Source organism: Sycon ciliatum, chromosome 1, assembly GCF_964019385.1.
Source record: "Sycon ciliatum chromosome 1, ocSycCili1.1, whole genome shotgun sequence".
Lineage (NCBI taxonomy): Eukaryota > Metazoa > Porifera > Calcarea > Leucosolenida > Sycettidae > Sycon > Sycon ciliatum.
This window is the reverse complement of record NC_088643.1, coordinates 41,263,271-41,288,888: the sequence shown is the minus strand read 5'-3', so window position 1 is coordinate 41,288,888 and position 25,618 is coordinate 41,263,271. Positions and strand designations below refer to the sequence as shown.

Sequence of the window (25,618 nt, the reverse complement as noted above, 5' to 3'; positions counted from 1 at the left end):
GCTTCTCATGGGTGGCAATTTGTTGTTATGTTACTTCTTTCCCTTCATGTGGTGTAGCCGTGCATTTGTAGTCATGGCATGCACGCATACCTCATACCTCCCATATACACATGGGTTAGTGGTAGAAGTGGCACAGATACCGGTATGATAAGTACAATGACACACAAAAAAAGAAAGAATTTAAAATCGTTCACATGTGCATGAAGAGTTTCGAAAAATGCACTTGTTATGGTTTTAGACAGGGAGTCGTAAAATACCGGTATTTTACGACTCCCTGGCTTTAGATGTGTTTGGAATAATATGCCATATACCTGGTGTCGGATCAATTCCGACCAAATTAGAATCTCAAGTTTTTTTTCCCCGATGTCGATGCCGCTTGACTTCGCCGGGACTAAGCTTGTTGGTCGTCGATATCACTTTCCCAATCGGCTGATTTCGGTGTGCGTGTACCGTCGACAAAGCTACGCAGGTGAGTCAGCGATGGCGGTGGATTGCTGCCGTGAGTCGGGAACGTTGTTTTCTTGGCCTTTCCCTTGCCTAGGTAGGGACTGTCTGCGCCTCCATACTTCTGACTGAGTTCAAACAGATTTACTGTGCTGATTGCCTGCAATGGTTGGGTATGTTGCATTAGTTGGGCGTTCCTTGTCAAGGAAATCTACATACATACTTCTTCTTTTTGAAGTAAATTAGCCATTTCTGGTTTTAAATGGCTACTCCCTAGCTGAAGTTTCTGAACAAAACAGCTAATCAATAGACCGTCACACAAAGGTCATGATATCGACACCGACAAGGGTATCAACTGTTGCAGATCAAAGTGGATTTATCAGTCACCGGCATCAATGTTTCACACAATTGCATCCATTCTAGAACTCCCTACGATGCATACAAATTGTCTGTAGCCATTTGTAAGTTGCCACCCACATCACAGTTATGTAACTTATTCTGCTCATGTACACATAGTACACATAGTACGTGTGAACACCCACCGCAGGCTCTCGCTCGCACACACCCGTGCACACGTACACATGCACACACACACATCACAGGTTTGGATACGGGAGGCTGTTTCCGAGGAATGGGAGGTAGACTGAGGATCGATGGCGGCTGAGAAACTCGAACAGACGTGGAACCTGTGCGTTGAGAGCACACAATACAACAGCACAATGTCATATGCAAACCCCGTTACACCCATGCTTAGTCAGAGGCACAGGTAATTACGAACCCGTGGCCTGGCACGAGGGAAGCATGGATGCAGTGCAGGGGATTTTCGGTCTTCGACCACTTGGCAGCGGGTCTGATCTCCTCACTTCCCACCGCTTGATCCTTGAGAGTGGTGGTGTTCCTACAGATGCGGAAAACTCAGTCTATCCGAGTATCACGTAGACCGTGAATGTTTTGTTTGTCAGATCCAGAGGTGTCTCATTACTGTCACGAGCATAACATACATCAGGCCTACACATTGACATTTCTTAGCGGAATTTTTGCATTTACCAGTCGACGTGTTTCGATTTGTGCAGCACTATTATCTCAGGCTGTCACTGTCAATAATTCAGCACCCGTCGTCATAGAGCATGTGTGCGGCACACTGCCTCACTACCCTGCACACTACTATCTGATTGTGTAGTCGCAGTGTAAATAATCACCCGATCATCATGGAACTGCTGTAAAGTCGAATGGATGATCTGAGACTGGCATGATGTATACGTAGAGCCCACATACCTGCTGGGTGGAAGTAGGAATGTGCTTTGGGTGTGAAGATGACCTTGGGTCTCTGCGTTGGCAGGTAGAGTGCCGGTAAGCATAGCTCTGCAGTTTCAACACACAGTACACACAGTACATAGAAGAACTGTTTATCGCCACCCCACAACCACCACCAACGCCGCCACCACTACCAACGCCGCCGCCACCACCACCACCGCTGCTGTCGTTCACACAGACAAAAACACAGCCATGCCCGGGTACTGCACAAGGGGACACAGGTCAAGGTGTGTCTTTGGCATACAATCATGTTGTACCTGGGGCACAGCTACGTGCTGGCCCAGTGTAGAACAGAAAGGTCATCAACTGCAGTGCCAGAGGGAAGGGCAAGCAACACCATCATGACTAGTACTACAAGCCGCCACAGTACACGTGACTAGTACTACTACGAGCTTCTCACAGTTCGCGCGTGGCGAAATATATCCGAAACTTCTAGCATAGGGGCAGTGCCTCTATATGCTGTGTGTGTATGTGGGGGGGGGGGGGGTCTTTGACCCGAATCCTACTTATACCAGCTAAGAGTGATGTTCGCTTACCTTCGTTTGCAACATGAGTGCGCAGACGATGGTTTGCAGCCATCTGTTGCGAGAAAATCGACTGAACCTGCATACATGGTGTAAGCAGAGATTGGATGACCTTGAGACGCAGCAGCACATCGAGTACCATTGGCATTGTGCATCCATCAATCTTATACCCATCAGTTTTAACTTTTAAGACCTGCACTCACTATTATTCAAGCCATAGTCCAGGTGTACTGCATGTGGTGGTGGTGCACTCCATCTGACACACGGGCCAATCAAGATGATTTATGATAGCGTATTGCAACTGTGCAGCAGCGGTGGAGCAATGTCTAGAAACGTCTATTTTGAAGTACAGTCAACTTTGCATACAACGCTTGGCGGGGCATCAGAAAACTGTCCTTATTCGCGAAGTGTCCTTATACCCAAAGTCTCATTATATGTATTACAGTTAGATGGGACTTTGCTCTGGGCACGGAAATTCTGTCCTTATTCGCGAATTGTCGTTATATCCGCAGTCGTTATTTGCGAAGTTGACTGTATATACCAAGTACATGTACCCGGCCCGGAGTACTACAAAGCACTTGTATGACCCAACCGACAATGAGCAACGGAGGAGGGAAGGAGTGGGCGAAGAGAAAAAGACGACGGCAGAACACGACGAGAAGGATAGTGACAAGGACAACCTAAAAACTACCAACCTGATGTCTGACCGTCTGGACGAGTATTTGATGGCGCTCCATACTGGCCTGCGTGAAATGCTCCAGGCGCTCGAGAAACTGCACCACAACCATAGAAAATTAGAACAGTGTGTGAACACCTTGGTTGCCAATCATACTGCTATTAGCTTTTAAAAATTCCTCATTATGATGTAAGAATTCCTGTCATACTTTCAACATGAATTGCTGGCTGTTCACCTCCAGGTAAAAAATGACGGCTAGCTCTGAAGCCAAATGCTTTGATGGAACACAACAGGAGCGCAGCAGGTGAGTTATTGTTGCACCCCCCCCCCCCCCCTTGTCCAGTTAGAGAACACTTACATCTTTGGGGATATTTTCCATCCAGTCTGCAGGCATGGGGTGAGAGACCCTGGAAGACCGCTTTCGCATCGTCTTGCCGGCTGGTGGCGGTGTACGAGAAGCTTTCCTGTCATTGCAGGTACAGCAGAACAGCAGTGAGGCTGAAACATTCTCTGCACTGCAACATCTACTCAGCGCTCGAGTTCAAACATCTCCCAGCGTAATACGGGGTACCCTCCAAAGTGCATGGTCTTGCAGTGGATGTGAGAAGAGGTTATGTATGCTGTTCTATCTGAAAGGCACATACTGAAATAATGCCAATGGTTATAGCTTTAATATATATGGAACCCTGTCAACTAACAGAATACGAATGGGTCATCACCGTAAAGGCCGAATGCTCACAAATAGACTACTGCATGTCATGATGACCTTGCGTGCTAGTTTCTACCTCAGAAGACAGGGAATACGTCGTACAAATGGTCTAGCATTGCAAGCAGAGGTCAACCGTGGATTCTAATAACCGTATTGCCATAGTTTCGATGCGATCCACTAGCACCAGGGTCTGATACATGCACAGAAATGAAGGGTATTCTTGCACGAGTCTAGTATGTACCGTAATAAGTACTAATAACGCACATATAAGCACAATCATCATGCACTTATAAGTGAATTTTTGCTACGAATCAAATTTCCAAAAATGAAATGCTTTTCACCTAAACGCGCATGCGCGATCAGAGTTTGTTTGCCAGAGTCTTTGTGTTTGACTAGGTCTTGTAGTGTCAGCTTCATGGTTCCTGTGTGCTGTTTGCAGACTTTTCAATGATCCGTGCTCGTGTCAACGTGATAATTTTGGTAGTGCTTCGCCCATAAGAGCATGCTCTTATAAGTGAAAATGCGCTTATATCCGCTACTACGGTACTCGTATCCGACTTTCCAAATGAGTCTATGATTGTATCTAGGAGGCATTGTTGGATAAAGGAACATGTGATGCTATGACTCACGCCAGTGGCACGGGATGCAGAGGTGACCCGGGTATGAGATGACGAAGAGTGGACTCAGGCAAATCCATTGAATGTACCGACACCTGATAAAACAAGAGAAGCGGGAAGAATGAACTAACCATTATTTCCTTGTATTCAATGATATCGATCACAGCTATTGTGCTCTACAGCATTGTTCCTCAAGATTCTGAGCTTTCTGTTTGTCCTTCTCTTTATCATCATCCTGGATGGCACAAGTGAAGTAGGCATCTCCGCTTACATCGCGATAGTGCTTATAATAATAATAATTCAATGATATGCACGGGGGGGGGGGGGGGGGGCTAACATGCGTGCTGCAAACTACGGTTCTATGATTTCTATCTGTATACTTCGTTGATGTAAAAAAGAAGAAGAATCTACCGGTCCGGTATCAGTTGTGACTGTAGACATCACTATCAGCTGTGTGACATACCCTTTTTGTCGCCGAATGAGATTCTCTTCCACTTGGCGTTGACATGCCTGAGGTTTGAGTGGCCTCTGCAAAAGGCAACAAAGAAAGAGATAGAGATAGCCGGGTCAAAGAAAGAGATAGCCGGTTCGGAGCCTACCCCTGTACTCATTGTGCCTGTACGCTCGCACCGCACCTAACAGTTACACCAGGAAGTCAATGAACGTCGTGACGGAGCCCACTTTACTAAAGCACTGTACCAGCATAATAGTCGGCTAGCAAGAAGTAGAGGATGCCCTTTGGGCATTGAGCACTCTTTTGGACAGCCTGGAACCTTTCTATTTTATGTACATAACTAGCAGTGCCTGTTAACAGTAACAGCCCACTTAATCAGGGTGGCAATTGTAGTGAAACTTAGGCTGCATTCACACACGGTACAAAGGCTCTTCGTACAAGCCACTTGCAACAAGTATGCGTTCACACAGGAAATGCAGTTGCATCTCATGCACATATACAGTGGCCTGCGTGACCAAATATCCATGGTGAGGCACGGGAAAATTTAAATTTTTGCGCCAAACTACCTGCACGTACCGTACGCTTACCCAGATCATCATGCGGGTGCTTGTTTCGACTGAAATATAACGCAGAAATCCGCTGCTTTCAAAGTTGATTTCAAAGCGGCTCCAGGATTGCTTTCAACGTGCATGTGATTTTTCACTTTTTGCGCATGTTTCTATGGGCACTTCAAAGAGCATGACGCATGCACGTGGTTTCGTAGCGTGTGTGAATGCAGCCTTACGTTCAGCCTGTTCATTGTGACTCTTCGGTGGCGTGACCATTTGCCGTTTCAGTTCGTCTAGAGATTCTGTCAAGGCCAGCATCTTAGACCTGCATTGAACCACCATAGCCAGACATACATGTACCGGTGCCGGTGGATCAGTCAAGGTGATAAGCACATACATCAGTGTCATTATGGCGTCACGGTATGCCGGTTCTATACAAACATGTAGTCAGTGTTGTGAACTAGCTGAATCAGAATGAAGCCATGCAGCAGAGCTGTGCCCGTAGAGCTAGCAATACAGAACACAGCAAAGGAACTAGGTAGAGCGGCCTAGGGCTGCGGACACTGACGTACATTCATGCAGCGCCTTACGGTATAGCAAGCAGTAGCTAACAGATTGAGAATCACGGGCACCGAGCAAGTCCTTTACAACACACGCATGTGTGTATTATGCATCCTACGAGTATTGCCTGGTTTTCTTAGTAACACATCAGCAGCACATGGAGTTGCCACCAGCAGGGAGTAGTACAATACCGGTATTGTACTACTCCCTGGCCACCAGTGAGCTTACTCATAGTCTGTTTGCATGACAACCAGTTCTTCAGCGTGATGCAGGGTCATAGTGGCTATGTTCTGCTTGTATTCGTCTTGGATGTCAGATACCTCTGCATCCTGCATACACAATTATACACGGAAACAATGATAAGCATCAGTGTTACCAGCACATGGCAGAAGTACAGGTTGTATTCAAGCAAGTTGTCAAGCCGATGCAATCACACTGCTGCTTCTGTACTGGCTCGGCACTATGTTCCGTGGGTGTATACGTAGGCTGAATGCAGATAAGTATTAAATACATGATATTATACCACCCAGCAATAATCATTATTCTTCCGTCAATGGATCACGCAGCAGTGCGAAGAGAACAGGTCCGGCCATAGAACTTCTCCGCGGCCAGCTGTGGTTCAAATCTTGACTGATGATACTTCCCCACTGACCTGAGCTACTCCGTATTCTTGCTGCGCTCTCGTGTGTTCTTCTTCCCGCTCTTTGACAAGAGCAGCTGCTTCCTCCATGCTGCACAGCACACCCCAACACATGATCATACAATCACTCCAGTTCGAAAGCTTACGATAGCTCGAGAAATGGGCATAAATTCGTACTAGCTTAGCTTGCCACAATCTAACATAGAAGTGACAAGCCTCGAGGCATTCAGTCGCCTCCTGAAACATCAAGTCCAAGAAGCTGTCAGGTTGCAAGCTGTTAGAGTCAACCTTGTGAATAATGACTAGCCTTGATTGCACATGAGAACACTGTCGTTGTTTGCAATTTGTCGCTAATGCGTTATTTATGAGGCAAGAATGAAGTTATATGGTGACTGTGTCTGATGATTGTGTTGTTAGTCGCGAGTTGCTGCTATACTCGATGTGGTTGTCCGTGAGGGTGACTTCTATCAGTTCTAAGGCACTGCTTCGCCTTGCTAAGGTGCCGAATAGTAAGAATGCCATCTGATCCCGACATCAAAAATGACAAACCGTTTTATGGTTCGTGTAGGAGCCACACTGACTTTACAGTAGCCTTAAGAAGAACGCAATTGCCCTTAAAGGGGAAGTTAAGGCAAAAATCAAAATTTCACCACTTGTAGTCTTCGGGGTGCTGAGTCGAATGGTCTTGGTCCGAGAAAGCTGAGACGCTCCCTTCCTACTTGAATCCCAATCGAACTCGCGCACTTCCACCAAAACTGGGTGACTGCGCCCTACGAGATGGGGATTTGTATGCAAAATGTCACTAAAAGCGCCATTTCGTTCTTATAAAAGCACGGATGACCGCGATTGGCCCATATGTTGTAGTCTTTTGGACGCTGAGTCGACTGGTTTCGGTCCGAAAAGGCTGCGATGCAGCGTTCGCCCCTAATTCCCAATCGAACATGGTTGAACAAGCGGTCACGTGCTCCTGCGTACACCAGTCAGCTGGTCACCGTGCCTGCAGGGTACAACTTACAGCCTGTTTTGACCTTTTTTGGGTGCAGTCCTGTCACTCGAGTTGAACCTTGGTGTGAAAGTTGTCGCCTGCTGGCGTGGTGACCAGGTGATTTTGGCACCCAGGAGCACGTGACCGCTTCTTCAACCACGTTCGATTAGGAATAAAGGAGGAACGCTGCATCGCAGCCTTTTCGGACCAAAACCAGTCGACTCAGCGTCCAAAAGACTACAACATATGGGCCAATCGCGGTCATCCGTGCTTTTATAAGAACGAAATGGCGCTTTTAGTGACATTTTGCATACAAATCCCCATCTCGTAGGGCGCAGTCACCCAGTTTCGGTGGAAGTGCGCGAGTTCGATTGGGATTCAAGTAGGAAGGGAGCGTCTCAGCTTTCTCGGACCAAGACCATTCGACTCAGCACCCCGAAGACTACAAGTGGTGAAATTTTGATTTTTGCCTTAACTTCCCCTTTAAGGGCTAAGGCAAGTCTGCGGCTTCTAAAGCAGTGCCAAAATATAGACTACTGCAGGCCTTCATCTCCCTACACTGACAATACTGCAGGCCTTCACCTCCGGCCTACACCGACAATACTACAGGCCTTCACCTCCGGCCTACACCGACAATAGACAATACTGTGACCTGTACATGACCATGTGTCTGCATCTACATTGTATTGCCCTGATCCCGGAATATCTCATCATGCCTCACCTGACAAAGCCAAGCTCGCCAGCAACTCCTGCCACAAGCCTGTACAAAGAAAATGATAACATAGAAAGAACAGCAGGAAACTTGCTTTCATTGGCATAGCATACACTATGTGGGATACGAGTGCAGCCACAGACACAGAATTATACAAATAACGTTCATGATTGTAATGTATTACACCAACCTGTCCACAGATGTGAATTACACCAACCTGTCCACGGATGTGTAGACGGCGCATACAATTCCTGTTTCTAACAAAAGCATGGAGTCCTTTTCACTTACTCTTCAAGTGGCACTGTTTCAGTTGCCTTCTGGAATGTGATTGGTCTGAGAAAGACAATTGAGGAGAGCAAGCGGGTGAAAGCAGCAATGCATGCTGATTATGGTGAACTAACGGTGTTTCTGCCATTCCTGGCTTTGTGCAGTCTCAGTAGCAGTGTACATGCAGTTTCTACAACTAATTACATCATGTCACTATGTCACTATCCTTTTATACAGAGTATACTACACATACGGTGAGCAGACTGTTTTGAGGAGACCACAGCGTACGTGATGACCCGACTAGAACCAGGGCCAAGGGGGCATCCCTTCCATTCAAATGATGCATGGATAAGGGGTCGGACGGGGGTACACAGGGGCGGGAGCTATGTACAAGGGGACCACAAGGTTGGGAGTCCCTTGATCAGGTACTATACACCGTCATACATGTATCTCTGTGACTGTACATGTACAATCATGTACTTGGTAACAGTGAATCCAATTAATTTTATCAGTTACTGTAAGCATCGCTGTGCATGGTAGGCACTGCATTTTACACTCCATATCAGTCCCGGCTCCAGCGCATAAGCGCCCCCCCCCCCCCCCAATGACTCAAGCATGTGCATAATTATTATAGCTCTGGTTTGTAATTATATGTACATTGTACATATACGCCTGGGAATTTGACAATACGTACACTTCCATCTTGATCTGGAGGAGCCATGGCAACACGCAGCAAATGAAGTCACAGGCGAATACCGGTATGTTCAGTACACACAAAACAACAGTGCAGCCATCCACACAAATGAATTCAATATTTTATTTTTCCGCTCCTTAACTCAAAATATGCCCAGGCCAACCTATCAATAGATTCAATTTGAATGAACGAGTGAACTTTAGAAGACCAGACTACCAGTTGTCCACAGACTTGAGCTTTGCATGCTCCAGCCTAGCGAATTTACTTATTCACTTCATGCTATAGGTTAATTTGACATTTGGAGCTATATAGGTTCCTTTTAACTCGGATCTGCAGGCATGCAAAACAAATTCTACTCCGGCGGCCCTTTCATTCAATCTCCTCTTGGAGGTTTGAAAGGCTTAGTCAGTGACTCATCATGGTTCTTCACCACCGATACATTTCATCATGGTTCTTCACCACCGATACATTTTGCAGATGTCACAGTAGACAGTGTGGGATCAATGCTTTGCACGCATGCGGCGCGCGCACCCACCCACACCTGCATAGCACTCCGGAGACAAGCAGCACAGACCTCGGTCTAGCACAGCATAGTTTCATGCAAACAAGTAAAGCATGCTTGATTCGCCATAGCAAAACATTTCACGAGACACAGGCAAGACTCACAACCTGACCGGTTGCAAAACGACATTCTCTTTTAAAACATTCTCTTAAACCCATTTTCTGTAAGGCTAAATCAACCGCCAACAAGCTACTAAACCTCCCCATTGACTCAGCGGAGGGTGGCGATGCTCCAGGCATGTCAAAACTAACATTTCTCTACCCCTTACATGGAATGGCAGAAGAGGCAGTTTAGACGGCATGCCTCCAGCCATGGGTCTCAACTCAAAGTCAGTTGGACCCTGCGTGTCAATCTGGAAGACATCACTGCCTGTCAGCTGAGTGATCCTCAAACCTTCCTCCATACTTGTGTAGATCTCATGGTCATCTGTAGGGCACACAGTGAAGCACTGCGGCGGGCATCACCGGAAAACAGAACAGATCATACACTTATTCCTGAAGCTATGCAAAGCTGTTACGTAGTACAGTCGTGGACAAAGGCCGAATCCGACCCACGGCAAGCGCCGAAAGCAGCACCAAGGCTCATGTGGCCCCAGTGACCCTCAGATCGTTGGACGAGGCATGATGTAATCCCCAGTGACCCTCAGATCGTTTGAACATGCATGACGTAGTTGAAAAGGAAGCACGGCGCTACTTTAGACTCACGGGTCAGATTTCTTTGGCCGCGGTCTGGCTTAGCCAGGGTCCACCGTGCTTTCTTTCGTATCTGTGTCCTTCCATTGCATTGTTGCTGCACTATATACCACACACCACTTACTGTGCATTGTTGCTGCACTATTATACCACACAGCAGTTACTGTGAAGGAGCACAAACATGATAACACCCTAGCTACTTGCGACTGAATCCCTGTGCTACCGGCAGAACTGGAGCTCAAACAGCCACAGAGCAAATCGTTAAAATAAGTTGCCATCTGAAAGGGTGTTGCTGAATATTACCATGGCTTAAGATCCACCGAGGGTGGTGGTGTTCATACGGATGCGGAAAACTCGGCCTCCAGCCGAGTCTCACGCTAACCGTGAATTTTTGTAACATGACCGATGCCATCAAAAAAAACTTACACACAACACAATAGCACACCCAGGTGGTCAGGTCACAATGCTTACCAATTGTCCGACGAGCAAAGTCTTCAACGGCACTGTTGTCATAGCAACAATGGGCCCTTGAGGACTCTTCGAGTGCAGAACAATGTTTAGTGTCGTGTCATGCTCTTCTTCGCCGCTGCCGGTGTCCGCACTCCCAGAATCTAGGAGAGCCGAGCTGTTGCTACTACTGATGATACTGCCGTGGCTGTGGGTCACTTGGCCAGACTGTTCACTGCTACTGGGATCTGCCGCCATGGCAACAGCTGCACTCTCATCATACTTGGAGGTCGGTGGCAGTTGGAACTCAAACTCGCCGTAGTGGTACTTGGGAGCGCCGCCGGACAGCGACACCGGTGACAGATCAAACACATCGGTGTTGAACACTTGGTCACCAAGACTCACTGTCACTGCAGCGGATGAAACTGCCCACAGTAACAACAGTAACAACAACACCACAGCACCACACCACCACAACACCACAACACCACAACACCACAACACCACTTACAGAAATCCTTCGCCAAAGCTGAATTCTTTCGGAATTTCTACCAAACATTACTGCGGTCATGGAACTTACTTTATTGAAAACTCTGCAAACTCTGCATGCATACACACTGCATAATTCAATAAGATAAAGTAGAAACAGCAGTCTTGTATCCTAATAGAAGGATGATGCTTTAAAAAAAAGAAAGAGACCTTTTTTCGGTGTACATATAAAAATCACAACTCACATCCCTTGAGCTCCCTTGGTGCATACACACGTAGGCCAAGGCATCTGTACACAGCCGAAAACAAAACAAAACAAAAAAACAATAACATCCATTAGCGAATGTCTTGAGTCCACCCAGATGCAGCCACCCTGTATATGCAGCCATGCAACCGCAGAATTTTTTTCCTCCAATAGAATTTATTCTTTTACATTCTTCATGAGCTCATACTAGTGCTGCAGAACCCCTGTAGTAACAATGAACAGGCCCTTTCGCCACAACACAAGGACTGCTGGCTACAGGCTCGGGCATGGGCCGTACACACAAGTGCAAGCAAGATACATGGCCATTTTAATCTTATAGCTTGTGCTCAGTGATTGTGCACTGGACAATGCAGACCGATGATAACCATTGGCACTCACCTCCTATATTCTGGTTCATGTGTGCATACGCCTGTGTCACTGGTTTCAACTGGAGCTTTCACTGGAACTAGTGAGTCAGCACGGACGTCTCCACGATCATGGCCTTGCTGCTGCTGCTGCTGCTGCTGACTGTCCTCTGTTCGATCCACAGTGGCCGAACTATTGTCACTGTTAAGACGTGTCCGAGAGTCTTCTTCAGCAATGGTGCCATTATCTTCAAGCTGTCTGACCGATAGCTGGTGCGGTGCCTCTTCCATGTCCCTGGTAAGCAAAATATCATTTTAAAGTATGTGCATACAGAGTGATCATCCCAGTCCCAAAGTACATGACTGCATATCACATATGAAGAAATATCATTTTTCGACAATTGCCACAACTTTCTATGTGACTATATGCCATACAGATGCAAGCGCAGACCAACGTAGTACAACGTTCAGGAAAGTATCAGTACAGTACTTGTAATATGCAGCACGCTAGTTACGAAACCCAAACCCAAATACAGTACACATATCCATAGTGTCTTACTCCGCTGTATCATCGCCGCTAGGAGACTCTGATGCCACTTGCTCGTGTGCATTGCGTGAATCACCCGCTTTACTGTCCTCTTCCCCGCCGTTGGTAGGATCCAGACTGATAGCGCTAACATCCAGACTTCCTTCCCGAGAAAACAGCTGCAGGAACAAATGGGAACAAACCTATGCTCAGACCGGGTTCTGTGCCAGTGTCAGGTCACATGATTTGTTGCAATGCCACACAGCAATGTACATGGTACTAGATAAACCTTGTTTGTTCAGACATGTTGTTACATGCTGTCAACCAACAACAGGCAATGTACATGTATGGGATTCTGACAACCAAGTTGCATGGCCTGAGTTGATATGATTGAGTAGGATATTGTGAGTAGGATATTGTGAGTAGGATATTGTGAGTAGGATATTGTGAGTAGGATATTGTGATATTCAAGTACAAAGATCATACACACAGGTCTTCCTTATCCATCAATAAAGTAAATTTGTCTTGGAGGAGGAGGAGGAGGAGGAGGAGGAGGAGGAGGAGGAGGATGAGGGGAGGAGGAGGAGGAGGAGGAGGAGGGGTGGAGGAGGAGGATGGAGGAGGGGAGGAAGAGGAGGGGTGGAGGAGGGGAGGAGGAGGAAGGGAGGAGGGGATGAGGAGGAGGTGAAGGAAGAGGAAGAGGGGAGGAGGGAGAGGAGGGGAGGAGGAGGAGTGGAGGAGGGGAGGAGGGGGAGGAGGGGGAGGAGGAGGGAGGAGGAGTGGAGGAGGAGGGGCCTAGGGGAGGCATCACCAGCAATCAGCGACATCGCGCCTGACAAAAGTTTTTCAAATAAAATATTTCCACCCAAACGTCACTGCTGGTGCTCGCGCGATCGAGTGTGAAGTTTTTTTTGTGATCTCAATGAAAAAGGATTTTTTTGAACTCACGCTGTACACAAGTTCTCTGCATGTCTTTTTCGGTGGAGGTGATTTTTGTTGTTGTTATTGTTGTGGCTGGCGGCGAGAAGGCTCTCAATTACGCTAGGTATCTCATAGACAGAATGAGCCTGGTTTTTACGCCAAGCTGATGTTTTCAGCAGCAGTCCGCTGCGGAGAAAATTCAAGCAGTCTTAGGGGCCTGAAGTGTTCGCTGCTTCTCACCGGATCGACAATGGGAAAGAAGGTACGTTTATTTTATTGTAATAAATTAGGTCGCGAGGTCGACACAATTGAGCTGTTCGTTGTACTGTGAATTTTGTTGCTTTAGGGTGGCAGCGTGCAGTACCTTGTGAAATGGAGAGACTTTATCCTTTACGAACTTGGGAGTATCAAGAAGATATCAGTGACGATCTATCAGGTGATTTCATTTCATTCTGGGTGAATTTATTGAATGTATTCTTGCATGAATTTGAAAATCTCCCTTTTGTTTGCTGTAGATCTTTTGATGGTTCGGGTAATGTTGGGCCCTTTCTCAGATGACGAATGTTTGAGGCTGCTGATGAGCTTGCACTGCTGTGCAGTGAAAAAATAGAAGTGAAATAGTCTATTTCTGACTTTCGAATCAGAAACTGGACAAAGGGGGTTGGGACCGAAGAATTTCCCTGTGAAGTTCTTTCCTCCAGGTTGGGATGCTTGCATGAACGTACATGGACAAAGCCCACGGGCTCACCACCTGGTTACCATCAAGCCTACGATTCGCCGTAGTCTATGTACGTTCCTGCAGGACTCCTCTGGATCTATGACAGGAGGGGATCGTGCTGCCCGGCAGTTTGTCTCTTCCACAGAAAAGGGCATTGATTAATCATGAGCTTACCGCAGAGCACAACGAAAGCATTGTAGCATGAAACTAATTTGTCTGAATACAAATCTGCACAATGGCACAGATGGCTAAATAGTAATGGAGATAAAGCATAGCATCATCAGCATTGTATTCCTGGAAGCAGTGCAAGTTATAGATTTAGGTATCAATATGTATCTAAGCTTTAGCGAAGTCCGGACGCAGTACATTACTAGTGTGAAAGATAGAAGAAAAAGCAATGATATCCATATATACCCGGAAAGAGAGGCCCAGTGAGAGTGGGTGGGAGTAAGTGAAAGCACTTGTACAAGCTAAACATCCGTGCAACCGGAAAGAGCAGAGAAAAGGCTAAAGCAAATACACAGGCCATGTGTACGAGGTAATTTAGCAGTGAGACCCAAACATTCTTGTAAACCAGAATGCAGTTTCAGCACACATTTTCTATTTCTTCATGTTGCGCTGCTGTTGCCGTTTCCCAACGATATGATGAGGCTCTCCGTTATTCTTCTGCTGGTTTTCCTGTGCAGGTATGTGCTGCCGTAGCTCAGAGAAATCTTTGGCCAGGGTAGCCAAGATGGCATCACCCACATCCTCCTCTCCTTCAGGTTCACTTGTAGGTTTGGCATTCATGCTTGACATCTCCTTCAGTGCTGTGTAGGTCTTCTCCAATTTGTTTTTGTCTGCCCATACCATTTGCACTGCTCAGTGATGTCGGCGACAGTCGCCTTCAGCTCACCATTTTCCATTTTTTCTTTACTTTTTGGCTACGCTGTGTGTCCTTGAGGTAGCATTTGAGGCTGACCAGTTCTTCTACCTTTGGTTTGCAAACATTCTTGTCTAGTGTTCAGTGATCGAACCCAGTCAACGTTGAAGCACCCTTGTTATTTCTTTCCGTTTCTTTTTATTCTTGTACGCCGCTGCCTGCAACCGTGCATTTTAATAGGTTTGCGAGAATCTCTTTTCACCTGCAGCAACCAGAGTTTGAAAGTATGGACACAAACTGGAAGTATGACCAGTTTTCAGACAACTAGCTGCTTCAAAAATTCTTATGTCAGATGAGTGACTGGTTGCGCAGCCGACATTATGGTGACATAATGTGTCCTTGTAGTTCTGTTTATTATTACTTGTATATTTCACTGTTCGCGTCAAACTCGGCTTAAGGCCGAGTTTTCCGCATCCGTAGGAACGCCACCACCCTTCAAGGATCGTGCGTTTATTATAACAGTGTATTTTGTTATTTGTTTTGACCATCAGTCCTTGGCTGATGCTGGTCAAATCGTCAACATGTTGACGCGTTTTTCAAGGCATTCAATATACGTAGTCCGCATGATTCTATCTTTTCATAACGAATACCGATGGCTAGTGCTTCCCCACTAGCTGCGCAAGTGTCACATCTGGCTGCGGCCAACTACCCTTTAATTTGTGTGTTGTCTCTATTGCTGTCTATGTCTCTGTGTGTGCCAGTATATGAGGAACGAGAATTGGTGTTATTGTTGTTGTTGTTGTTGTTGTAGTCGTTGTTGTTGTTCTGGTTGTCATGGGCTGTGGCTGTTGCTTTTGTTGTTGTACTTTTAGTTAAAGCTGCATCACAAACAGGTAACCACGTTGATGATGGTGCACAATATCCGTTGAAGAAGCCGCAAAAAACACTGTATTCTCAAACCAGTGAGCTACAGAATGAAACCAAGTATCTAGCTGGCAAAGCTGTCAGCCACTCTAAACGCTGTCCTCAAACCATACCACCTAGAAATTTACACCAAACAAGTTGCTATTTGTCAACAGGCAGTCATAAAGTTCGACTCCCTGACTCAGTCACTCTACACCAGACAGAGTACTGACTGTTCACTGAGCATGAGCAGTAGTCTACGTCCTTGTACATATGACAGCATGCATCATGTCATGTCAGTACATCGACATGGCATGCATCCAGCACATGGCCATGGGAAAGCCCCTACAAAATGGCCTTCAGAGAAAGCCACGCGGTTGGAGAGGTAGTTTACTCGAAAAAACTGAGAAAGAAGTGCTTTTCATCTTCTTGCTGTTCAATGTCAAGCCAGAAACAATTGAGAAGCTGCTTGAAATGTGCAGAATGAGGCGATTTCCTAGATCTTTGAAGCTAGAAAGCGCACTGGACCTGCAATCTTTTGGAACTGGTCCTTCTTCAGGACAGAGATCAGACTAGCCAGGTGACAATGCTGTGGTTTGTTGGCTGACAATATTTGGAGGAAGCTTCAGAAATGACCATGAAGAAGGTCAATTCTTGCTATTTCCTCAAGATCACCAAGGTAACAGATACTTTTCAGTGGAGAAGAAAATCATGATTCTTAGGAGTTGAGATCGCATCGGTTGTTCAATGTTTTTCACTTTCGTTTTTTCCGTTGTGTAACTGTTCGTCTTGTTGGCGTGGTTCACTGGTTTGATGCCTTACATTTCGATTATGGCCATAGTTCAGAGCAATTTTCTTCCTTCCAAGATCAATCTCCGCAGTAAATGCGCAAATATTTTACGGAATTTCGGACTCTGTGGGATGTCATATAATTGCTGGTAATGGAGAGGGAGGAGGAGGAGGAGGAGGGGAGGAGGAGGAGGAAGAGGGGAGGATGGAGGAGGAGGAGGAGGAGGTGACATTACCCAGGGCCTGTTAGCGGTAACTATGCATAGGCTACATAGTGACATACCCTCAAGTGACTGGTTGGTCTGACACCAGCATTGGCCACACTACACGATGTATAATCTTCACCTTCCTCTACAGTGAAAATAGCAATTCAGAAAACCAACAATGCAGAAAACCAACAACGCAGACATCAACAATGCAGACATCAACAATGCAGACATCAACAATGCAGACACCAACAGCCGGTGATGAGATATACCGAGAGCCGAACTGAAAGTGATGGTGAAGTCAACCAGCAGCGAGACCGCACAAACAAGTGACTAACCCAATTGATATTCACTGTGAGACCTGAGACCGGGGTTTTTTCTCCGTGCGATGCCAAAGTGTAGTACGCCGCCACTAGCATAGTAGTAAGGCAGGCGATATGGAGTGTTCTCACAGCGTTGTCACGGGACTGCATTTGTAGTTTTGTGTACAGTCACGGTCACCAGGGAGTAACAAAAGAATCGTTTTAGTACCCCCTCCGGCTGATGTACGTGGCATATGGAGAGTGGCACCAACATCATAGGCTGACATCATGTGACCCATTGATGAAGCGATTGACTAGGAGTTGGAACCAACATGCGGCTGCCATGTATGGACATGTGGTAGATGTGCAGCATCTCATTTTAAGTTTTTTTTTTTAAAGATCTGGCAGGTGGAAACACCCGCTGCTATGCAATGCTGCTAGCAAAACCAACCGTTCTCGCTGTCTGACTTTGATGGTGCATACGACTCTGGGTTCAGCTTTCTGGAAGATAATACACAAAACATAGACCAGAAGTATAACAATCATCAGGTTCTAATAGCTGTTTTATTGGGTTTTTAAATGGCAAGGTCACCAATAATGGTGATATGTGTGATTCAAGTGCGGTTTATTTTAGTAGCAATATACATGCCTACTTTAGGCAAGGATATAGGTGGCTCGATACGGGAGCTTGCACGTTCCTGCCATTTTAATCTTGACTTGGTATTTCCCTGCCTGCATGAGCTCACAACATGCTTCAACCTAGCCATGTAGATATTGATAACATGATGCCAGGCCCACCCCTGCCTTTTCCCTACTTTAAAAAAATTCCCGTTATTCATGCCTACTACTAGCTAGGACTATCCGTAAAATTTAGTGGAAGCAATCCGCCAGGTGACTAGTTAGTCTGTGTACAAAATAAAACAGCAGTGTAATCTGGTCACTTACCCATCCCGCAGTTTGTCCTTGAAGGACTGCATGAGAAACTTCCATCGTCGACCATGACTCTGTCGATTCTGCAGTGTGTGTGTGTGTGGGGGGGGGGGGGGGGGGGAGAGAGAGAGAACAATAGTAGGCCATGTGCTAGTTAGTTCACGGTGTGGTGGAGATAACTAGACTTTGCTGAATTCAAATGGAATTAATAGGACTCCTACAAAAGGTGTGTAACCATAATCATCTACCTGTACAATCATGTACATGTCTGCAAGACAGTGTTGAAACACATCACAGTGAGACACGCAGTGAACATGTATTCGTGCACACGCACTAAAACATACGTGTAACTTGGCAAATAGTCGCTCCCAGTTCATGACACGCCGCTCCTTTGCCATTCTCTGCTGTTCCATCGCGGTCATTTCAATGCGTCGCAGTGCAATGTTCAACTGACGCTGTTTGCTAGAAGCCGTGGAAGACACAAACATTTGAAAATGTTTAAAAACGAAACAAAACAAAACGCTCCAATCCTGTCAAAGTAGCAGACAGTTTGTTTCAACGGCTTGAGAGCAAACGTGACCCTGCGCAGAGACTGATCAAACTTAGCAGGGGCGTCACAGGGCAGCGCGGGCACGACCGGGGGTCTGGGGTCTGGGGCGTCCCGCAGGCCAAAAAATCGGATTTTCCGGCCAACAAAGCACGTTTTTAGCGCTCTCTTGGATGAATTGTGCAGACCATCGATGTATCCTGGATAAAAAGTGGTACGACCATGGTCGTACTGGTCGTGCGGTGTGTGAAGCCCCTGCATAGATGCAGAGATTGGGGGTGATATGTAATACTTGTGCTGAGTGCAGCAGTCCGATAATACACGGGCGTGTGCGCCGGTGCCCTTCAATGGGGGGGGGGGGGGTTGGGGGCCTCCCCTGGGAAAATTTTCAAAAAATGAAGCAAAATCCTGCATTTTGAGCAAAAAAGGAGGGGTTCCGGGCACCCAGGAACCCATACGGAACATGCGCCTGATACATGTGCTGACCTTTCATTGTCTGCATGTAGCTTCTTCAGTGCTGCACTCTGCTTCTCCCAATCAGCCGAATAGAGCTTGACCAAACGCAGCAACTCCAGCATTGGCGTATTGGCATCACTAAACCTGAAAACAAGTAGCAGATAATACCAGGAAACACAGAATGCGCTTGCATTGCAACCTGAGATAGACCCGCATGTCCACAAGACCTTCACCGTGACAACTATTTTAATGCTGCCAACAAATAACAGTTCGTAGAGCAGGAAACACCTTGACACGATGTCCTCCATCCTGCCCGTATTGTTCTCCATCCTGCCCGTATTGTTCTCCATCCTGCCCGTATTGTTCTCCATCCTGCCCGTATTGTTCTCCATCCTGCCCGTATTGTTCTCCATCCTGCCCGTATTGTTCTCCATCCTGCCCGCTAAACCGACAAGACTTGGTATTACTACGAATGCTTGGCACCTTTAAATAACACAACCGTTATTCAACAAGGAGAATAACGTTACGGCTAGGGCCTACTCAGAAGGGATAACCCATGGTGCCATAGAAAATGACCAGACTGGATGGATGCTCCAATAGGATTACATCCGTTCCAAATAGTAAAGGAAGCAACACAAAAAAGAGCTGTGATTAGGAAGGGATGAACAGTTGAAGGAAGTGATTTTTCTCCGGCACTCTTTCATTATAGGTGCTGGAGTGATTACTTCAGACGTGCAGAAGAGTACTTGTCACCAAATCTGCTAAAGTCACACCAGCAAGCACTATGCTCAGTTCCATCATACACGTCACAGTCACGGCATCATTGCTGCTGGCACAACTTAGTTGTGCTGCTACTGGGCAAGAGGAAAGCCTCAAAATGTGTATTGAAAGCAGGACATGTATCACAGCCCTACTTTACAGTTCTGCTTCACCGCCGGGCTTCACAGCCGGGCTTCACATCCCTGCTTCACAACCCTGCTTCACAGCCCTGCTTCACAGCCCTGCTTCACAGCCCTGCTTCACAGCCCTGCTTCACAGCCCTGCTTCACAGCCCTGCTTCAGACTCACGCTGCCCTTCACCACTGCCTTGCACCATAGCCCTGCTTCAAAGTACTGCTTCACAGCACAGCACTGCTTCACAGCACTGTGACTGCTTCACGGCCCTGCTTCACGGCCCTGCTTCACAGCCCTGCTTCACAGCCCTGCTTCACAGCCATGCTTCACAGCCGTGCTTCACAGCCCCGCTACACAGCCCTGCTTCGCAGCCTTGCTTCGCAGCCCAGCCCTGCGTAGCTGTGCTTCACAGCCCTCAGCTTCACAGCCCTCAGCTTCACAGCCCTCAGCTTCACAGCCCTGCTTCACAGCCCTGCTTCCGACTCACGCTGCCCTTCACCACTGCCTTGCACCATAGCCCTGCTTCAAAGTACTGCTTCACAGCACAGCACTGCTTCACAGCACTGTGACTGCTTCACGGCCCTGCTTCACGGCCCTGCTTCACAGCCCTGCTTCACAGCCCTGCTTCACAGCCCTGCTTCACAACCATGCTTCACAACCATGCTTCACAGCCGTGCTTCACAGCCCCGCTACACAGCCCTGCTTCGCAGCCTTGCTTCGCAGCCCAGCCCTGCGTAGCTGTGCTTCACAGCCCTCAGCTTCACAGCCCTCAGCTTCACAGCCCTGCTTCACAGCCCTGCTTCCGACTCACGCTGCCCTTCACCACTGCCTTGCACCATAGCCCTGCTTCAAAGTACTGCTTCACAGCACAGCACTGCTTCACAGCACTGTGACTGCTTCACGGCCCTGCTTCACGGCCCTGCTTCACAGCCCTGCTTCACAGCCCTGCTTCACAGCCCTGCTTCACAACCATGCTTCACAGCCGTGCTTCACAGCCCCGCTACACAGCCCTGCTTTGCAGCCTTGCTTCGCAGCCCAGCCCTGCGTAGCTCTGCTTCACAGCCCTCAGCTTCACAGCCCTCAGCTTCACAGCCCTGCTCCAAAGCCCCCCTTCACAGCACATAGTTTCACAGCCCTGCTTCTCAGCCCTGCTTCCCAGGCCTGCTACTAGACCATAACAAAACGTAACAAAACACCGGTTATCACCAAACGATGATCCCCATGCACCCGCATGCATGCACAATTGCACATGCATGTACATGTACTTTTGCCAAAGCACTTACAGGCGGAAAATTTTGCTAGTTGACACCACAATCCTGAGGAGAAGTGCCGGAGGAAGCGCGTGCTGATGTACATGTATACACGTTAACACAGACGCATAAACGCATGCACACATGTACGTGCGTGTGCGTATGCACACACACACACACACACACACACACACACACACACACACACACACACTCACACACACACACACACACACACACACACACACACACACACACACACACACATGCATGCATACACACAACAACAACAACATAACACTTTAAGATACTGGTATAATGTTTATGTGAATAAAGCAACTTGCTCAAGACACTGTGCTGCCACTGTGCTGCCACCCTACTACACGTACAGAATAAACACATTATCATAAGGATGTCAGTGTTGTGAGTGCCACCACTCAAAAGTGCTAATGCCCATGCACATGCATACATGGAGTACATATTGGATTAACCCTCGGCCTATATTGTAGAAACACGTAATGTGCCAGTGTCAAACTAAAAAAAGCGTGATACATGAACACGTAGATGACACTATAAATGACAGAGCACGTATGTACGATCGATGCCGGACGTTCTCTCCGTTTTTCTTCTACCACCCGGCATAGCTAATGCATGGTTGTGAAAACGACCAGGTTGTATTCCGAAACCAGATAAAGTACCTAATAACAAAGGAATCGACATTTTCAGTGATATCCAGCATTCTACTGAAAAATCCACATGCATTCATGATGATATAATTCACGTCCAATTTTGGTTGTGTATTGCTTACCTTCAGGATTTCATCCTTGCAAGCGAGGAACTGGGAGAGGAAGAGGCAAATACAGAAAACAGCTTGGAGATCATGGAATATAGTCCACCATTACAAATACCATCAATACAGGTACTGAAAAGGGATCAAGTTTCATGGACACCATAAATTGACCCCCCCCCCCCCCCACACACACACACGCACACACACTAGCCTCATCACAGCCAAAGTGCTGGCTACCCAGTACTTCAACTGGCCAGTAGCACACAGTACCGGTACCTGTACTCACCTCAATAACAGCTGTATGTAGCAACGCCCAACTGTTGTGCACTCCCTCAGCTAGCACATCCAGCACGCTCTTCTCCGCCGCAGACTCCTGGTGACATTTGACAACAACAGATTGACAACATGATCCATGCACGCATCACACACGCACGCATAAACCATTGTTGTCAAAGGCGCTCAAAAAGCAGATAACAGAACCGATGGGCGCTTACAGTGACTTCAGCACACGAAGCATGGTCAATGATGTTGGCTGCCATGGTAACCATTGTTACGTAACGTACTCGTGTTCCGTCAGGACCGCCGGAAGCAGTTTTCAATTGGTCCGGTTGTACCATAGTCTTTCATACTTTGTGTATGATGCGGCAGGGACATGTGCCGTCCCTGAGTCAGCAGCAAACATGCGTTGGTAGCTACAAAGTTGGTCCGGTGTTAACCTGACCAACCGGACCGGTTCCGGCGGGCCTGTATGGTTTGTGAGAATACGTGTGATTTGCCGGTTCAAGCCATACATCATCAGGGGTGCTCTAATGCTTTGCATGATTATGGCACCCACAGTTACTGGTCAGTGCGAATGCATATGCATGAAGTTGTGCTGAAAACTACAACCACCTGCACCATTCATTTCAGTGCGTTCTCATAATCCATCAGGCATCATGTGAATACCCCGCACTCGCAATAAGTCAAAATGTTTACCAAGGACAGTGTGCAGTGGAAGTACAGAGAGTACACTATTGTGAATTTCATACATGTACTCACACTGTCTCCATCAGGCTGTGTAGATGCCGCCCCCGGCTTTCCAGCAGGCGGTGCTTTTTCCTCTCCGATGCCCGAGAGCGTTGTTGAACCATCTGATGCTGGCCCAGCTATGGATAAAGCAGTGCATAATATACATATACCTGTCACCACCTACAGTACATCTGCCATGCACACAGGACTGTGACCTGCCTATCGTAGGTTTAGTATGTACGCCGGTACAAGACTTAATTGCTGATTGCTTACAATCCATGCTCCTTTCAGAACACACCTAAAATAAGAAGGTACAGTCAACTTCGCCAATAACGACTGCGGACATAACGACAATTCGCCAATAACGACAGAATTTCCATGACCAGAGCAAAGTCCCATCTAACTGTATGCATTTAACTTCGGATACGACTATCTGAATAACGACAATTCGCGAATAACGACATGCTTTTAGTGCCCCGAGGTCTTATTCACTGCTTGAATAACGACTTTCTGGGCTTTTGACAGCTATTTCAAGTACGCTCGTACCTGTCATGCAGAAGTACCAGAACCCATGGAGATGGATAAAGGCACACATGCAAGAAGATGCAGGCAAGGGGGGGGGGGGGGGGGGGTGCTTTTATTTATTTTATTTTTTTATTTTGCTTCTGAATACATGCAGTTGGAGTGATCAGCACAGCTACATGTACATGTACATGTAGTTGTACATGTACAGTAATCATCATACATGACTGTATTTTTTTGCGGGGTAACGGTCTCTTTTACGGGCAAGATGAAGTCATGTAGACGTGAAAAAATAGGGATGCCACGAAAGGTAAAATACACATCATACATGTACATATACATGTACATGACTCCAAAGGCTAATTTTTCAATCTATTTCCCTTCCATATTGACTGTATAGTTCCTTTCAATTGTAATATGAAAATAAAGTATACATTGGCATAGAGCATGAAAAGAGCTTCATTTTGATATGCATATCATACTATACAAAATATGGGTTCACATACATTCAAATGGGACTTCGGGTATAAGGACACTTCGCGAATAAGGACACTTTTCTGATGCCCTGCCGAATGTCGTTATTCGCAAAGTTGACTGTACACATTGGGTGGCACCGACATGTGCAATGCACACTCTACCTCTAACTCGGTGTGCACATAAAGACACTCCCTGGCTGGGTGGAAGCTGGCGGGAGTGCTCGGAGCTAGATCCAGTGCCTAGCCTTTGTCATTCTCTAACCCCCTCATTCTGCCCCTGCTTTGCTTCATAGCACAGTGTCAGTAATGACTAAGGCCACCTAGAATTAATTCGTTGTTTCGGGTCACTTCACTCATCCGTACCAGGGTCGGTCGGTCGGGTTTATTTTTTATTTTATTTTATTTTTTATTTTGGTTACGTCCATGTGCATACATGTACATCGAATAGCTTTTGTCCATCTAGCCAGTCGATCAAATCTGACTGTAGTGTAGACAATCCAGCGCAGTCATGGTCCCATCAGATCCAGGTCCCCTCCAGGACCAGATCTTGGCCTCGCTGGCAAACGAGTCTGACGAGCAGCTCTCACCTTGAAAACTTCTGTAAATAGCGACAAGGTGGCGGAGCTGATGCTGTTTCAGGACCGATTGCGGATCGGAGATAGAAGACAACGTCATCACCAAGCACCTGTCATTTGGCTAGCCATGACCATTGATGACTGCTTCTGAGGGCGATATCTGGACTGCTATTATTAGGGTCTCGTGTGTACATAGTCTAGTCTGTACATTTGCATCCACTATAAAAAAAAACATTTTGTGGTCGGGTGAAAAAAGACGGTCGGTCGGGTGACCCGAAACAACGAATTAATTCTGGATGGCCTAATGACAATGTCAATAGCAGTTCTGAATCGCTAGGGATACATTATACCGGTAAATGAGAAAATCTGAAGAAAATGGACGACCATCGTCACAAGTAGTGGCACTGTGGCGTTGGCTGTAATGATACAGTCATTGTTGTGCAGGGGCCTTCCCTATTTGCATGCTAAGCTAGCGCTGTGTACCGCTAACTAGTATAGTGGTGTAGTTTACAAGCAGTCGGTTTATTCATTTCTAGGTCTGTTCCACCCATGGCCAGTTTCATAATTGAATAGTGTTATCATCACTGAATGAACACATCGTACAGGTCGCAGTACATAATTCTACTGTCTGTACCGGTTGGTTGGCGAGGTCCACCGGCAGCTTTCCTTCCTCGTCTCATTATCAAGGAATGACGAAAGGGCTGTTCGAGCGCTATTTGACTTGAACCTTCCGGAACTTCACAGAAAGAAATACTTGACTGATTCACCGGGTCAGCGGCTAAGCCCAGGCCCACAGCGTCAAGACACTGGTTGCTTTTCTCAATTATTTGTTGGAGGCATAGTACATGTACGGAGTCTAGGGGCTATTTCACCATTCAGCCTACTTTGTTATGCTTACGAAACGATGCACACCAGAGAGCGAGCACCGCTGCGGCAATGTCACAAAAAACTCGTCTTCCTTCCTCAGATCATTATGAATATGAGCATGATACAGCTCTA

The 25,618-nt window shown here is 46.9% G+C and overlaps 1 protein-coding gene and 1 long non-coding RNA gene across 2 annotated transcripts; one reads left to right on the top strand and one right to left on the bottom strand.

Annotated features, from left to right (window-relative positions):
* Positions 1–119: 119 nt before the first annotated feature.
* On the bottom strand, positions 120–25,600 carry LOC135826288 (uncharacterized). Its single transcript, XM_065338917.1, has 29 exons — positions 25,254–25,600; positions 23,077–23,183; positions 22,325–22,411; positions 22,057–22,086; positions 21,282–21,343; positions 19,135–19,248; positions 18,446–18,563; positions 18,117–18,184; positions 17,623–17,672; positions 16,947–17,014; positions 12,504–12,649; positions 11,979–12,239; positions 11,581–11,624; positions 10,871–11,271; positions 9,976–10,155; positions 9,146–9,159; positions 8,473–8,517; positions 8,194–8,232; positions 6,500–6,578; positions 6,076–6,176; positions 5,523–5,611; positions 4,748–4,812; positions 4,297–4,379; positions 3,317–3,422; positions 2,978–3,055; positions 2,295–2,361; positions 1,720–1,806; positions 1,057–1,130; positions 120–604 (listed from the first exon to the last, which is right to left on the bottom strand). Exons 1-29 carry the CDS (start codon positions 25,297–25,299, stop codon positions 392–394), a joined length of 2,922 nt encoding a protein of 973 aa, XP_065194989.1. The 5' UTR covers positions 25,300–25,600; the 3' UTR covers positions 120–391.
* On the top strand, positions 13,455–15,659 carry LOC135826281 (uncharacterized). Its single transcript, XR_010555238.1, has 2 exons — positions 13,455–13,653; positions 13,738–15,659. It is a non-coding gene; the product is annotated as an uncharacterized LOC135826281 (long non-coding RNA).
* Positions 25,601–25,618: the final 18 nt, after the last annotated feature.

Bases quoted from the DNA above. Each gene is read 5' to 3' on its own strand.
- LOC135826288 (XM_065338917.1), bottom strand. From the start codon at position 25,299: ATGAGACGAGGAAGGAAAGCTGCCGGTGGACCTCGCCAACCAACCG. The intron at 11,625-11,978 runs GTGAGTGCCAAT...GGCTGTGTACAG, and splicing joins CATGAACCAGAATATAGGAG to ATGCCTTGGCCTACGTGTGT. The intron at 3,056-3,316 runs GTAAGTGTTCTC...GTTGTGGTGCAG, and splicing joins TGGAAAATATCCCCAAAGAT to TTTCTCGAGCGCCTGGAGCA.